This window comes from Natator depressus, chromosome 3 (genome assembly GCF_965152275.1).
Source record: "Natator depressus isolate rNatDep1 chromosome 3, rNatDep2.hap1, whole genome shotgun sequence".
Taxonomy (NCBI): Eukaryota; Metazoa; Chordata; order Testudines; family Cheloniidae; genus Natator; species Natator depressus.
Genome location: NC_134236.1, coordinates 193,498,340 through 193,513,954, shown reverse-complemented (window position 1 = coordinate 193,513,954; position 15,615 = coordinate 193,498,340). Strand labels below are relative to the sequence as shown.

General features: G+C 44.7%; 1 protein-coding gene across 4 annotated transcripts in view; it reads right to left on the bottom strand.

The window, feature by feature from the left end:
* Positions 1-15,615, bottom strand: part of SPRED2 (sprouty related EVH1 domain containing 2) — an 82,126-nt gene that overhangs the window by 28,178 nt on the left and 38,333 nt on the right. For all 4 annotated transcript variants that reach the window (XM_074949556.1, XM_074949557.1, XM_074949558.1 and 1 more), the window contains exon 2: positions 195-372. In XM_074949556.1, the coding sequence (XP_074805657.1) occupies positions 195-372 (178 nt within the window). The remainder of the gene's footprint in view (positions 1-194; positions 373-15,615) is intronic.

Here is a 15,615-nt window from a genome sequence, read left to right as displayed (position 1 = left end):
CAAGGAGATAACATGGCAACCTAAAAACCAGATCATGATAATTTATTGTTCATTTGAATTAGGATGGGGTTACTTTGCACAATCTGGCATTGCTTTCCAGTTTTTTTTGTTTGGTTTTGAAACTCCTAAAGAATATGTTGATTTTGGGTAGCTTTCCTAAGAAAACAGACAAAAGTTGAATTAGGTTCTATTACCAGTTTGTCTTTTTGCCTTTCCCCATGGATTAGAAATCCACTTCTTCCGCTGCCCTCTGGGTAAACGACCTTGCAGACACCAACTCTACTGAGTCCGCCTCCTTCTTGCGGTAACCATCCCCCACTGGAGTCATCTCGGGTCATAACCACAGCTTTGACTCGCACAATATAGCTGTCACTGTAACAACAACAAAAATAACTGTGTGAGATCACATATAATTTTACAAGAGTTTTATTTATTGCAATATTTAGAAAGTACGGATCTAGACTCCAAGTACTTGGACAGCAATTTAAAGTTTTATCTGAGGATACACCTTTACCCCGATATAATGTGGTCCTCGGGAGCCAAAAAATCTTACCGCGTTAGAGGTGAAACCATGTTATGTCGAATGTGCTTTGGCCTCGAGCATTTCCGTTATTAATAGTCACTCCCCGCCCCCTGACGGACCCCTCAGAACCCCTGACCCATCCAACCCCCCCGCCCCCCGGCTCCCTGTTCCCTGACTGCCCCGACCCCTATCCACACCCCTGCCCCCCTGACAGGCCCCCCGCGACTCCCACGCCCCCGTTTCCCATCCCCTGACTGCCCCGTTCCCAGAACCTCCAAACCATGCAACCCCCTCTGCTCCCTGTCCCCTGACCGCCCCCCGAGACCCTCTGCCCCTTATCCAACCCCTCGGCCACGGCCCGGCACTCTTCACACGCCACTCAGAGCAGCGTGTCGGAGCCAGACACGCCAACCTGCCGGAGCGCGCGGCCCTGCCCCGCCCCCCAGAGCGCTACTTTACCGCGTTATATCCAAATTCATGTTATATTGGGTCATGTTATATCGGGGTAGAGGTGTAGATATGAAAGTGTTTACAGCAGATGTTCTTTACTGCCAGTCACTATACAAACAGCCACTATACAAACAGCAGTAATTGCCCAGTCTAATTTCAGGAGCTCAATACACAAACCAAACAACACACCACAATCAAGCCTGAAGCCTTTCACCCCAGCACATCGGGAAAAGACCTTGAATGGGAGACAAGCCTTGCAACATGCCCCGCAGATCTACAGATGTGGGCTCTATTGGGCTACTAAGAGAAGAAAGTTCCAGGGCTGAATACTCCTTGCTGAAAAGCATCCTGCCAGCAGTCCCCTCTTGAGCAGGGGAAAGGATTCTAGCTCTAGTGTCTCCCTTGATCACAACTGCTGAAGTATCACACAGGGAGAGTGGGAACTTGTCAGGTACCAGCGTCCAAAACACATAGGGCTACCTCCCACCCTGAACACATTAAATTACATTTGGAAACTCATCTGCAACTAGCATAACATGCTCCCTGAGAGAAAGAATGAACCTTGCAATATCCCACGTAAGCATGCCCTCTGGGCACAGGAACAACTTGCCCAACATTAATCTTTAGGATCACACAAGAACACTAAAGCAACTCCACCTACCCCGTAGGGAACACAGTGTTCCACCAAGATCTCATGGGCAGTGTTGGAGGCAGCTCACAGAGCTAAGAGAATCCGTGCTGATACCTGACAAGGAGCAGATCAACCAGTGCAACTAGCACAATTTCCATACTATACCCAGGCCTGAAACAAGAGTGGAATCAAGGAAATCTGAGGATTTCTGACACTGCTAGGCTTGTCTCACCATTTAGAGATGTTACTGAAACCAAAAGGAGAGTGGTCTTGTCACCTTAAGAGCGTTCCCTTCGAGAGACACCCATAAATGCATTAGTTTCACCAGTCTTAGCTGGCAACCAAAATAAGACTTTCACACATCATTGGAAGAGAGTCCAAACAGAAGGTGGCAGAAGTCAGTCCTGGACAAAGGCGTAATTACTACCCCATCTACTACCAATCTGAGTCAAAAACCCTCTATGTCTAGCATGTGGCCAGTTGTACTGACTGATCCTAAGGATAGTTCTAGTGGCCATCAGGTCCCTGAAACTGAAGAGTCACCATTCACATCAACAGTCAACAAGCACAATTATAATCACAATCGGTTCCAATGCTACAACCGACATCTGATCACCTCATACAGAGACACTGTAGCACATTAGTGAGCCTTGTGGACCTGCACTAGTCTCACTTTTTTTTTTTTACTGGGGAATATTAATGAGCAGTATGCTTGTAAATTAATTGACCCACCGCACAAGGGTAGGAAAATACAGAAGAAGAGAAAACTAATTACTTGATCTAGTAAGTTTTCAACACACTGTCAAATCAAACAGACCCAAAAGTTTGTACTAGTAAATGACACAACCTGTTCAGCCCCCAAAACATACTGTCCATAAAAAGGAAGGTAAATCTATGCAGCATTCCCAAAGGATGCCTTTCAAAATAGCTAGACTTCAACCTGAGGGATGAGGCTTGAAATTTATTTTTTGCGAAAGTTCTTGGCATCTGAACAAACTGACAGTATCTCTTTAAACTTGACAAGATCCTGCTAAGGTTAATAGAAAGGCAGCACCATTCGTCCTTATACATGTAGTAAACCGGTTTTTTAAAATTTACCAACACACAGTTAATATTTCATTAAAAGTTGTTGGTGTTTGATGTATCACTTGCATTTCTCAAATGCAACCAGGCTCTAATATCTAGTAAGTCAACAACCGTGGTCTTGCTTTTAGCTTAGCGACATGACTCGGAAAACATTTGTTAAAAATAAATATCCTGTTTATTTCATGTTTCCCTCTCCCTTTAATGGTTTATTTTCCACTTTAAATAACTTCAAAAATATGTTTAAAAATAAGCTTTGCATGTAGTCCAAAATTACCATCGCCCAGAAACCAACCAGTGCTTCATGCTTATTTGCATCCTATGGATTTTACATACACAACTAAGTCAGTCTGGCCACTGGGGAACAGCAGAGAAATAGCATGAGAAACTTTGGTACAATAAAGATTTTCTCTAAACACTAAAGTGAAATTAATGCAATGATTTATGAAAAATAAAAGTCAAAAGGAGGACTTCTTACTTATTAATAAGTAATAATAAGGCTTATTACAGATCAACCACCTGGTTCACTTTGCAGTCCTTTGGTACTGTTATGGTGCGACCTCAACACCAGTGTATCCCCTTGCGTCAGGGTGTGATGGGCGTACAGGGTGTGATCCCCAGTATGCAGTCTGCTTGTATGCAACTCAGAGGTAACAGAAGTTCAAACTATTACCCAAAGTCTCTTTAAAAATCAACCCTTCCTCGTCTACCCTCACCCTTCTTGTAACTCCAGACTCTTCTTTCACTGCTAGTATTTGACCACTAGCCCCTCAGACAGAATCTCCCTGAGGGATCTGTTCTCCTGCAGACTCAGGCCCCTTCACAGGCGACCTAGCCCCTTCAGATGATGAATCTTAAGTGTCCATTACCTGATGCCTCTTAGGCCCACCTCTCTAGTGGAGAAGCAACTAATTACAGCACAGTGCAATAGATGTAACTAGAATGTAAGAACATAAAACAGCCATACTGGGTCAGACCAAAGGTCCATCTAGCTCAGTATCCTGTCTTCTGACAGTGGCCAATGCCAGGTGCCCCAGAGGGAATGAACAGAACAGGTAATCATCAAATGATCCATCCCGTTGCCCATTCCCAGCTTCTGGCAAACAGAGGCTAGGGACACCATCCCTGCCCATCCTGGCTAATAGCCATTGATGGACCTACCCTCCATGAACTTATCTAGTTCTTTTTTGAACCCTGTTATAGTCTTGGCCTTCACAACATCCTCTGACAAGGAGTTCCACAGGTTGACTGTGCACTGTGTGAAGAAATACTTCCTTTTGTTTGCTTTAAACCTGCTGCCTATTAATTTCATTTGGTGACCCCTAGTTCGTGTGTTATGAGTAAGAGTAAATTAACACCTCCTTATTTACTTTTTCCACACCAGTCATGATTTTATAGACCGCTATCATATCCCCCCTACCGTCGTCTATTTTCCAAGCTGAAAAGTCCCAGTCTTATTAATCTCTCCTCATATGGCAGCCATACTAATTGAATCTTAACCCCTTTTATCTTGTGATGGGGTTTTGCCTTGTCACAGATATGCTAAAAGCAAATTCCAAGACAGGAGTGTATCTAAAAGACACCCCAAGTAGCACTGTTCTGTATTTTAGCCACAGGATGCACACACAGACTAGTAGGAAATAGGAGAAAAGAAACGGCGATAAGTAAAATTATTTTTCTCCTGCACCCCTAAGTTCAGTTTGGTCACTTGGAATGTCTAAAGCAGTACCCAGAACAGAAAGGCAGAGATCTGAGATCTACCTGGCTGTGTCATGCAGAATCTGTCTTCTGACGAAAGCCTTCATAGAGGCCTGACAGTTTAGCTTATGATAGTGATAAAGGTATGGATCGATGCCTATGCTGTTGCCCTGCAGAGTTCATAACAGAACTCCTCTTTTCCTGGAAGATCCAACCGCCCACTCAGAAAATCTTCAGAAGTCACCCAAAAACAGAGAGTATCCTAAGGAAACTGGAAGACCTATCAAGTTTGGCAAAACATAGGAGTCTGCCACACAGTGGAGCCTCTGGGTATATTAGGAGTTACGTAGTCTGTTTTGTGGTGATGGAGAGTTCTAGAAAAGTCTCTCCAGAACGGTTTCCTTTTGATCAGATTTCTCTACTGGACTTTTGGTTCTCTTATTGGATTTGCATGCAATACAGCTTCGTAAGGACTGTCTAATGGTTTAGTATGGCTTTTATTCCCCTATACACAGCCCTGTACACGGTAGAGTTTCACCTTCTGTTTGCCCTGGGCCTCTGCCATTACTTTTTCATTGGCTCTCCATGACGTTTTCCAACATATTTTGATGTTGTCATAAGCGGCTTTGCTTGGACATCTGCTTTTAATAAAGTCATGTATGCCTGCATGGCTGCCCATAGCTCTGACTGATATGCAAAGCATCCGTAGAACGGAGATTAAGTGGCTAGGGATGTCTTCAGAAATCTTGCTCCCAGCCCTCAAGACACTGAAGCCTTCTATAGCAGAACGTCAGATGAGCATGTCCAGAGTCTGATCCAGACATTAGTATTTTCCCAGTAAAATGTGTTATGCAGCCAATGGCTTCTACTAAAAATAGTTTCTAAATCTGATTCACAGTAACTTTTAAATAATTTATTTGCTCCACTCTGGATACCAAGTGGCCAATTTACATATGCTACATTCTTTTCAAACAAAAATTGACTGGCTTCAAGAAAACATTCTCCATGGTAATGTTTGAACTCTCTACTCCTGTGCTTTGTTTTTCATGAAGTTTCTCTCTATGCATTAGATTATCTCAACGCATTGATTACTCAAGATTAACTATTTGTCTTTCTTCCCCAATTCCCTCTGGTTTTTCTAAGTTTGCATTCCTTCTATTTTGGGCTTAACTGCTTCTATATTACATCCTTTAGTGTTATCGGGGAGTATCCATGGAATTTCAGCCTTTATTTTAAGAAAGAGACATGAACACAATCTTAAAAATACTCTTCCATAGAACAAATGGCCTGTTTCCTTTTTTTTTAAACTTCTTGAGTGTATTATAACTCAGACTAACATTTTCTATACAATCTAGTACAAACTTTCTAGGCAGAATTCAGAGCCTTTCCCCTTCCTGAAACAGCACTGCTAGGAACTTTCTAAAATTTGTTAATTTAACGACTAATTCCAATCACCAATATTTCAGATTTCTATGGTTTAAAGGTTGCATATTTCCATTATCTCAGATAATTCTCTCTCGTCACTGACAAGCTTCCCATGTTCTTCTGTTTTAAATATTAGTATAACTCTGGGCTTGAATAGTATTTTTAAACTACCCTCCCCCTCATATTTACATTCTCGTGGGGGCATTAAGTGAATCATATGGCTTTTATTAAAACATCTGTGCTGATATTCTGACCTGTGGCTCTTTTACAACCTTTAGTACCAAGGCCTGCAATTGTACCTGAGTGTATAACAGCTCCCTGACTAGGCCCTGGTCTACACTAGGACTTTAGGTGGAATTTAGCAGCGTTAAATCAATGTAAACCTGCACCCGTCCATACGATGAAGCCCTTTATTTTGACTTAAAGGGCTCTTAAAATCGATTTCCTTACTCCACCCCGACAAGTGGATTAGCGCTTAAATCGGCCTTGCCGGGTCGAATTTGGGGTACTGTGGACACAATTCGATGGTATTGGCCTCCGGGAGCTATCCCAGAGTGCTCCATTGTGACTGCTCTGGACAGCACTCTCAACTCAGATGCACGATTGTTTGCCATTGCTCTGACGCAGGGAGGGGTGACTGACGACACGGCTTACAGCGCTAGCTTACAGGGAGTTAAAATCAACAAAGGGGGTGGCTTTACATCAAGGAGTATTTCAGGCAGGACTTCACGGAGGGTTCCAATAAGAAATGGTGCACCTAAGTTATTGTTCTTATTGGAACAAGGAGGTTAGTCTGGCCTCTGATTGATACATGGCTAGATTTACCTTGCTGCACCTTCTCTGTGAGTGACTGCAGTGTGACCTAGAGGAATGAGTCCCCTAGACGGGGGGCGGGGGGGGGGGGGGTTTGCAAATGAGTACAAAACAAATCTCGTCTATTTCTTGTTTTGATACACTCCATCTATCTTTTATATCTTTGGCTGGCAGCAGACAGTGCAGAAGGACTGCATGCCATCCACATCTCATGGCTGCTCGGCAGAAGATGGTACAATAGGACTGCTAGCCATCCTCATCTCTTGCCTGCCCGGCAGAAGATGATGCAATAGGACTGCTAGCAATCCGTATCACCTGCCTGCTCACCATAAGATGGTTCAATAGGACTGACTGCAGGACTAAAGAGAATGACCTGATCAAGTCACTCCAAATTTAGTCCCTGCGCCCATGTCTGCCCAGGCACTCCTGATCGACCTCACAGAGGTGACCAGGAGCACCTTGGACATGACGATGACGGCTACCAGTCTTATTGCACTGTCTGCTGCCACAAGGCAATGGGTTGCTGCTGCTGTGTAGCAATGCAGTACCGCGTCTGCCAGCACCCAGGAGACATACGGTGATAGTGAGCTGAGCGGGCTCCATGCTTGCCGTGGTATGGCGTCTGCACAGGTAACTCAGGAAAAAAGGCGCGAAACGATTGTCTGCCGTTGCTTTCATGGAGGGAGGGAGGGAACAGGGGCCTGACGATATGTACCCAGAACCACCCGCGACAATGTTTTAGCCCCATCAGGCATTGGGATCTCAACCCAGAATTCCAATGGGCAGCGGAGACTGCGGAAACTGTGGGATAGCTACCCACAGTGCAACACTCTGGAAGTCGACTCTAGCCTCGGTACTGTGGAAGCACTCCGCCGAGTTAATGCACTTAATGCACTTAGAGCATTTTCTGTGGGGGGACACACACTCGAATATATAAAACCGATTTCTAAAAAACAGACTTCTATAAATTCGACCTAATTTCATAGTGTAGACATACCCTAGATGTCTCAATCTGACACTGAACGTGGGAAAAGACAGACACTTTGTTAATTGTCACTGATGGTTCCACTATTGAATCATATTTTGTGGAAGTTGGTTTGTGGAATGTCATCAGCCAGGAATGTCTTAGAAGTTTGATCCAAGTCTACTCAAACCAATGAAGAGACTCAAATAGGCTTTGGATCAGGCCCCACATCTGGAAATTGCACAAGGCCAAAAAGTCATCCCAAGGACACTGCCACAGGGACACGGACACGAATTAAGTCAGACTGAACTGTAGAACACAGAAAAACTGAATATGGAGGTTAGCTGGTAACAAATACAATTCAATAGAATACTGGTATAAAGTGGGAACTACTAAAAAAAGAGAACATTAAATGTATTTTCACCTGACTGCAGACAAGTGATAAAGCAGCCAGGTAGACTGGTTTGAATGACAAGTGGCTGGACTAATGTTATAGCAGCTAAAAATGGTTGTTTAAAGACTTAAGATTATAATTGATAAGAATCCGAACTGAAGGAACCAACATGCGATGACAGAAATACATTTCAAAAATATGCCCCAAATCCCTGTTTTCTACAGTTGTCCAGGGCAGTGTATAGATAAATGCAGGTTCTATAGAGAAAGACATGACTTCTCCATTTTAAAGACTGTAACTTCAGGGGACTCAGGCTTTTTCATCAGGAGACAAATCTAATTTCCCCCCTGAAAATGAGATCTCTATCCCCTTTGCCATAGCAAAAGCAACACTGCCGGACAATACTTTCCAGCTTGTGAGACAGGAAGAATACTAAATTGCTCTCCTAATACAGTCAGTTGGAATTCTGTCTACAGCTGTTACCAGAAGAAGGTCACATTTACATTGTACGCTCTTTAGAGCAGGGACAGGCTCTCCTCCCTCATGTATCACCAGACACAGCACTGTCACTATTTCCAGATATACTAACTATTAAAAAAGACCTAGGACAATAATTATTATTTGGTTCCACTATTAAGGCACTGAGCTAGAACTCAGGAGACCTGGGGTCAACTTCTAGTTCTGTCAAACTTCACTTAATGTCTCTATGCCTAAGGTCTCCATCTGTAAAATGGAAGCAGCAATGCTTTTCTATTCCACAACAGCATAGATAAATACCTGGGAGGTGTTCAGCTAATATAGTGTTGGGTCATATAAGTATCTAAACTCTTCTGCATGCAAACTGTTTATTTTCTTTGCAATATAATTTCAGGTAACTGCATTATGGCCTTGACTAGTTGCAAGCAACTCATTCTCTATAGTTAAATAATAATTTACAAATCCTATGTGAGCATTCAGAGCAGCAAGAAACTCAGGATCTTGTTGATACATCCATCTACTTTTATTGTGCTGCAGCCATTTTTTTCCAAGGAGATCTATTCAGAGCACGTACAATATTTGATTAACTTCCATTTATAGTATATTGAATGCCATTAAGGTTAGATAAAGGTCAGTCTTTTACTGTTAGAGTAAATCTACTAGAGGAACCGGAAGTGGCTTAAATTCTTCCCATTTTATTGGCCTCTAAAAACTTTAAGACTGCCCTTAATTGCTGGGTTTGTTTAAGGCCTACATGCTATTCTGTTTGTACAATCAACTCTAGGGCACCAAGTTGATGGACTCTCCCACACTGACTGCAGAGCAGACTTCCCACTTCCTCACAAGTGACTGTGGAGGTATAGTGGCCCTGAGGAGCCAGATGGGGCTAGACAGTCCAAACCCCCTCAGTCCCCATGAGTTACTGGACACTCAGCCAGAGGCTGCCTCAACTTTTATGCGCCTCTCCATATTGGTTTCCCCTGCATTAGAGCACCCCACAGTGCCTGCTTGATTTTTGAGGCTAGAAGCTGATTTTTTCTGTGGGAGCTTCAGACCTCTTTGCCCCACTCAGATCCGGGGTCCTGTCAAAGGGTGAAACAGTCATTCTGCTCGCCTGTGGGGCTTTCTTGACTAACCACCGTTTACAGGGATTAATGGCCACCTGGTGGCTGTACCTTCCCTGCCCTTCTATGAAGACCGACCTCAGAGGACAATGCCATAGGCCTCAAAAGCGCCCCCAGCTGCTGATCGTGATTCACCACAGCCATGTCTCCTCCTCCTCCATCTCCTCTTAAATCTGATGTGGCTTTTGGTTCAATTAAGTACTTCTGAAGTCCCAAAATATTTTTAAGGTTAGCATTACACTGTGATTCTTAAAAGGAAATTGATCATCCTTAGCATTTTGGACCTCTTCGGAAAAAACAACAGCATGTAATTCTTCAGGATGGATTCCCCTTCACACATGCCCCCCTGAAGATTATTTTTAAAAATACTGTAACAGTGCACCAGATGTTGGAGCACATGCCCAACCCCAGTGCCCTCATAACAGTCACGATCCCTTTAAAACTGGAGTCTGTAGTCACAGGAGCAAGCATATTGAGTGGAGTCCCACAGGGATCAGTTCTGGGTCCAGTTCTGTTCAATACCTTCATCAATGATTTAGATAATGTCAGAGAGTACACCTATAATGTTTGTGAACAATATCAAGCTGGGAGGGGTTACAAGTACTTTGGAGGATAGGATTAAAATTCAAAATGATCTGGACAAACTGGAGAAATGGTCTGAAGTAAATAGGATGAAATTCAGTAAAGATAAATGCAAAGTACTCCATTTAGGAAGGAACCATCAGTTTCACACATACAAAATGGGAAATGACTGTCTAGGAAGGAGTTGTGTGGAAAGGAATATAGGGGTCATAGTGGATCACAAGCTAAATATGAGTGAACAGAGTAAATATGAGTCAACAGTGTGCAAAAAAAGAGCAAACATCATTCTGGGATATATTTGCAGGAGTGTTCTAAGACAGACATGAGAAGTAATTCTTCCACTCTACTCCATGCTGATTAGGCCTCAACTGGAGTATTGTGTTCAGTTCTGGGTGCCACATTTCAGGAAAGATGTGGACAAATTGGAAAAAGTCCAGAGAAGAGCAACAAAAATGATTAAAGGTCAAGAAAACATGACTTATGAGGGAAGACTGAAAAAATTGGGTTTGTTTTGTCTGGAGAAAGAGAAGACTGAGGGGGGACGTGATAATAGTTTTCAAGTACATAAAAGGTTGTTAAAAAGAGGAGGGAGAAAAATTGTTTTTCTTACCCTTGGAGGATAGGACAAGAAGCAGCGGGCTTAAATTGCAGCAAGGGAGGTTTAGGTTGGACATTAGGAAAAACTTCTTAACCGTCAGGGTGGTTAACACCTGTCAGGGAGCTCTATAATACTTAGTCCTGCCTAAGGGGGACTGGACTAGACGACCTCTTTAGATTCCTTCCAGTCCTATGATTCTATGACCTATAGGAAGACTGATAACTGGGTTCCTGCCTCCTAGGCAGGAGAGACCTAGGATCAAAGACGACCCAGCTTGTATTTCTCCATAGCAGTCAGGAGAGGTTTCTATGGGGGAGGGATGTCACCTCTTCTCTCTTCCCTCCGGCTTATGGAAAGCAAGGGGAGGTTTTGTTACTAAATGTTTGAGCTTTTTGCATCTTCCGTTACTAAAACTCACCATGAGGAAAGGGATATCAAACTAAACTCAAGTGTTAAGGCCTTATTTGGACTGCACCAGATGGAGGGGGGGAAGTTGTAAGCTGATGAATGTGCCCACTGGCTCTGGTCCTAATGAAGAAAGTCCTAATCTCTTGAGGCATCAGAGTCTTGCCAATGGGGCAAGAACAAAAGTACTGCAGAAGAAAATAAAGTCCAGGAGCCAGAAGTCTTTCAACATCACTGTCACCAAAGGACAACTTTGGAATCTGAATCTGAAGAACCTAAGGAGGAATTCCAGAAAAGACTCTTATAGCTTCAAAGGCTTCAGGCAGGCAAGCAGTCATCCAGATCTTTTACACTCAATCCTTTCTTTTGAAGTGAAGGAAAGGTCGATCTGAGTTAAAAGGTAGTAAGAGCATTAAGAAATACATCCTTATCAGCTAAATGCCTGGACATTCAAAGTAAAGGTTTCCAACATTTGAAGTAATTTGAAAAGTGGAAAGTGTGCAAATTCAACAGTTAAGGTCAACCTAACAGCCTTAACTCTGCACTCATAATGCTACTAGCCTCCTGCTAACCTCAGAGTTACAAACACCTCTGAAATGGAGGCCGTTTATAACTCTGAAATGTTCACAACTCTGAACAAAATGTTATGGTTCTTCTTTCAAAAGCTTACAACTGAACATTGACTTAATACAGCTTTAAAGCTTTACTATGGAGGAAAAAAATACTGCTTTTACCCATCTTAATTTAAATGAAACAAGCACAGAAACAGTTTCCTTACTTTGTCAAATCCTCTTTTTAGCCTTTCCTGTATTTTTTAGTAGTTTCTGTTTAACACAGTGCTGTACAGTGTTTGCTTCTTTCTTTTTTTTTTTTCATCTCTACTGCTTGATTGCGTACTTCTAGTTCCAAATGAGATGTGTGGGTGACTGGTCAGTTCGTAACTCTGGCGTAAGTAACTCTGAGGTTCTACTGTAGTTATTTTAGGTCTTCCTGAAGACAGATTTGAGATGCTTTGCAGAGCAGGCATTGTGAATTCCTGCCATTTGCTCTAGGATACTATGATACCACCAACCTATATGCTAAAATTAAACATGTAGGTGGGAAGTAAAGGAAAAAGGGACTGAACTGGTAGAATAGGTAAGCAAGGGAACTGCTGCAGTTAGGGTTGCCAACTTTCTAGCCGCACAAAACCGAACACCCTAGCCCTGCCCCTTCCCACGAGGCCCTGCCCCCTGCTCACTACATTCCCCTTCCCTCGGTGGCTCGCTCTCCCCCACCTTCACTCACTTTCACTGGGCTGGGGTGTGGGAGGGCTCTTACTGGGGCTGCGGGCTCCAGAGGGTGGGGCAGAAATGAGAGGTTCAGGGTGCGGGAAGGGGCTCTGGGCTGGGACAGGGAGTTGGGGTGCAGGAGGGGGTGAGGACTCCTGCTGGGGGTGCAGACTCTGGGGTGGGGCAGGGGAATGAGGGATTGGGGGTACAGGAGGGGGCTCTAAGCTGGAGCAGAGGGATTCGGAGTGCGGGGGGGGCTGTGGGTTGAGGCAGGGGGTTGGGGTGCAGGAGGGGGTGAGGGCTCTGGGCTGGGGGTCAGGCGTTCAGGGTTGGGCTCAGGCGTTCAGGGTTGGGCTCTGGGCTGGAGATGAGGGGTTTGGGGTGCAGGAAGGGGCTCTGGGTTTGGCAGGCAGGCTCAGGGCTGGGACAGGGGGTTGGAGCTCGGGCTTACCTCGGGCAGTTCCCTGTCAGCGGCGCAGCGGGGGGCGGGAGGGGCGCTAAGGCAGGCTGCTTGCCTGTCCTGGCACCCAGTGGTGCTGGACCATTTTTAGTAGTGGGGGTGCTGAAAGCCAGCCCCCTTACCCCTGTCCATCACACCCCCCCTTCCTGAGGCTTGGAACAGGGCTGTGTCTCCGGGAGAGAGGGACCTGGACATGGGTAAGGGGGCCAAGGCCACAGCCGGGGGCGGGCCTGGGGCCAGGAGCGGAGCCCTGGGCAGGGGCCAGCAGCCGGGACCCCATGCGCGGGGCCAAAAGCAGAGCCCCAGCTGTGAGGCCAGATGCAGGGCTCCGGGTTTGGGGGCAGCAGTTGGGGCCCCAGGAGCAGAGCCCTGGGTGAGGGGCCAGCGGGCCCCACGAGCGGAGGCCTGAGCACAGGGCCAGTGGCTGGGAGGCAGGGCATAGGCGTGGAAACCATGCCCCGCACCTCTACTTCCCACACCTATGCTGGCACCGCATGCAGCAAACAGCCAGCAGGTCCAGGTCCTAGGCGGGGGACCCAGGAGGCTCCACGCGCCGCTGTCTCCCACAGGCACCTCCTCCTGCTCCCACTGGCCAGGTCCCAGGCAATTGGAGTGCGGAGCCGGTGCTTGGGGCAAGGGGAGCGCGCAGAACCCCGTGCCTCCCCTGGCCTAGGAGCTGGACTTGCTGGCTGTTTCTGGGGCGCAGCGTGGTGTCAGCCAGGACAGGTAGGGACTAGCCTGCCTTAGCACTGCCAACTGGATTTTTAACAGTCCAGTCGCCAGAGCTGACCGGAGCCTCCAGGGTCCCTTTTCAACCGGATATTCTGGTCAAAAACCAGATACCTGGTCTCCCTAGCTGCAGTGCTTGAGTGTCTGACTGAAGAGAAGCAGCTCTGAAGAAGGCCTAGTAGCAACGTTGTGAGTAGGTGAGTAAGAAGGACAAAGCTGTGAACATCAGTGAAAGGTATATTGGCATGGATGGTGGCAAATGAAGTGTTCATTTACGTTTTTAAACTCAATTAAGAGACTCGTTTTCAATGCGATATTTCTCCTCTCACACATTGTCAGTTTAGAGTAACACAAAACAGAGAATAAAATGAAGTTTGAGGAAATTTAAGTACCATATATACTCGATCATAAGCCAGTTCGTTTATAAGGTAAGCCCCCCAAGATGGATAAGTAAAATTGGAAAATTTTTATGACCCATTCATAAGCCGACCCTATAATTCAGGAGTCAAACTCTGTCTCCCAGGCCATCAGGATAAGCTGCTGGTGGGCTAAGATGGTTTGTTTACCTCGAGCGTCCACAGGCACGGAGGTAAACCTAAGTAAACCTGATGGGCTGGGACAGCAACTGGTGGGGAAATTTTTTTTTGGGGGGGGGGGGGGGCGGGGAGGGGAGAGAAGCTGGGTGTCAGGGGAGAGCAGCGTGGCCAGAAGCGGAGAGACTCTGGCCCCGCCTCTTTCCTTCTGGCTCTGTTGGCTGTGGTACCTCTCCTTGCCCCCTCCGTTGCGGGGAAGGGCTGTGTCCCACCTCTCCCGCTCTATACCCGTTCATAAGCTGACCCCCTTCTCTGATGCTTCCCTTTTTTACTAAAAAAATTCAGCTTATGAACGAGTATATATGGTAAGTTTCCGTTTACTAAATTTGTGATGCTCATTGTTTGCTTCAATGATGATCTAGAAAACCATATGGAAATTTTAGCTGCATCGTCAGGTCAGTTTTAAAGCGTAGTTACAATTTTATAATACCAGTCAAACTACTGTTCAAAGCTGTTTTAGAGAGATTCTCATTGAAACTTCGTTCAGTGTTTGTTGTGGCAGTAATAATGGATTATTAGATTATTTATTTGCGTAGAGACTTGTCTTAAAATACCAAATTGTTACATTTAAACAGACTAATTATTCAATTAATCATTTCAGTTGTTCATAAACTCTGGGACACACATTCAAGAAGCAGCAAAAGAAATTCAGTTTAAACTAATAGTTTTTGAATGATGCACCCTGTCTCATATTAAAATGCAAGGGCAATGACAAGCAGAGTAGAAGAGAAAAATCTAAACTGAGGTATCCCAGATTTTACACAAGACCGCTGCTGATTTAGGCAGAAAATCCTTGTAGATTTCGGCAGAAAATCCTTGTAGATTTCAACAAAATTCCCCACAGATTTCTGTTGCTCATTACTATTATCCCCTGTTGTAATTAGCATGTTATTGCACAACAGATGGCATTTGTTTCATAGCATATGCAAGATAAAGAAAGAGTGCTCATTTAGTATGTCCAGCCAAATAAACAGGCAATTCAAGAATTGCATCATGAATTACAATATTTTTAAACCAGCCTTACCTACTTCAATCCTTTGCTACACAAAATTATTTGTGTAGTACATACCGATCATAAAAATCCCATTATATTTATTCTTAAACTAAAGCAAGCAATGACATGGTTTGAATGAGTAATTATCAGCAAAAATAATAAATAATGCTAACACACACTTATGGGGGGTTTCATCTCAAGACGGCCCCGTTTTACAGATAAGGAAATGGAGGTACAGAGAAAAAATGCAACTTGCCCAAGATCATAGAGCAAGTCAATGGAAGAGCTGGGCAGAAAACCCTAACCTCCTGACTCCCAGTCCTGTGCTATTTCTACTGGATCCTTGTCTTTTACAAATGAGATTTTTCTTGTGATCCTGTACATAGGTATCACAACCGCAA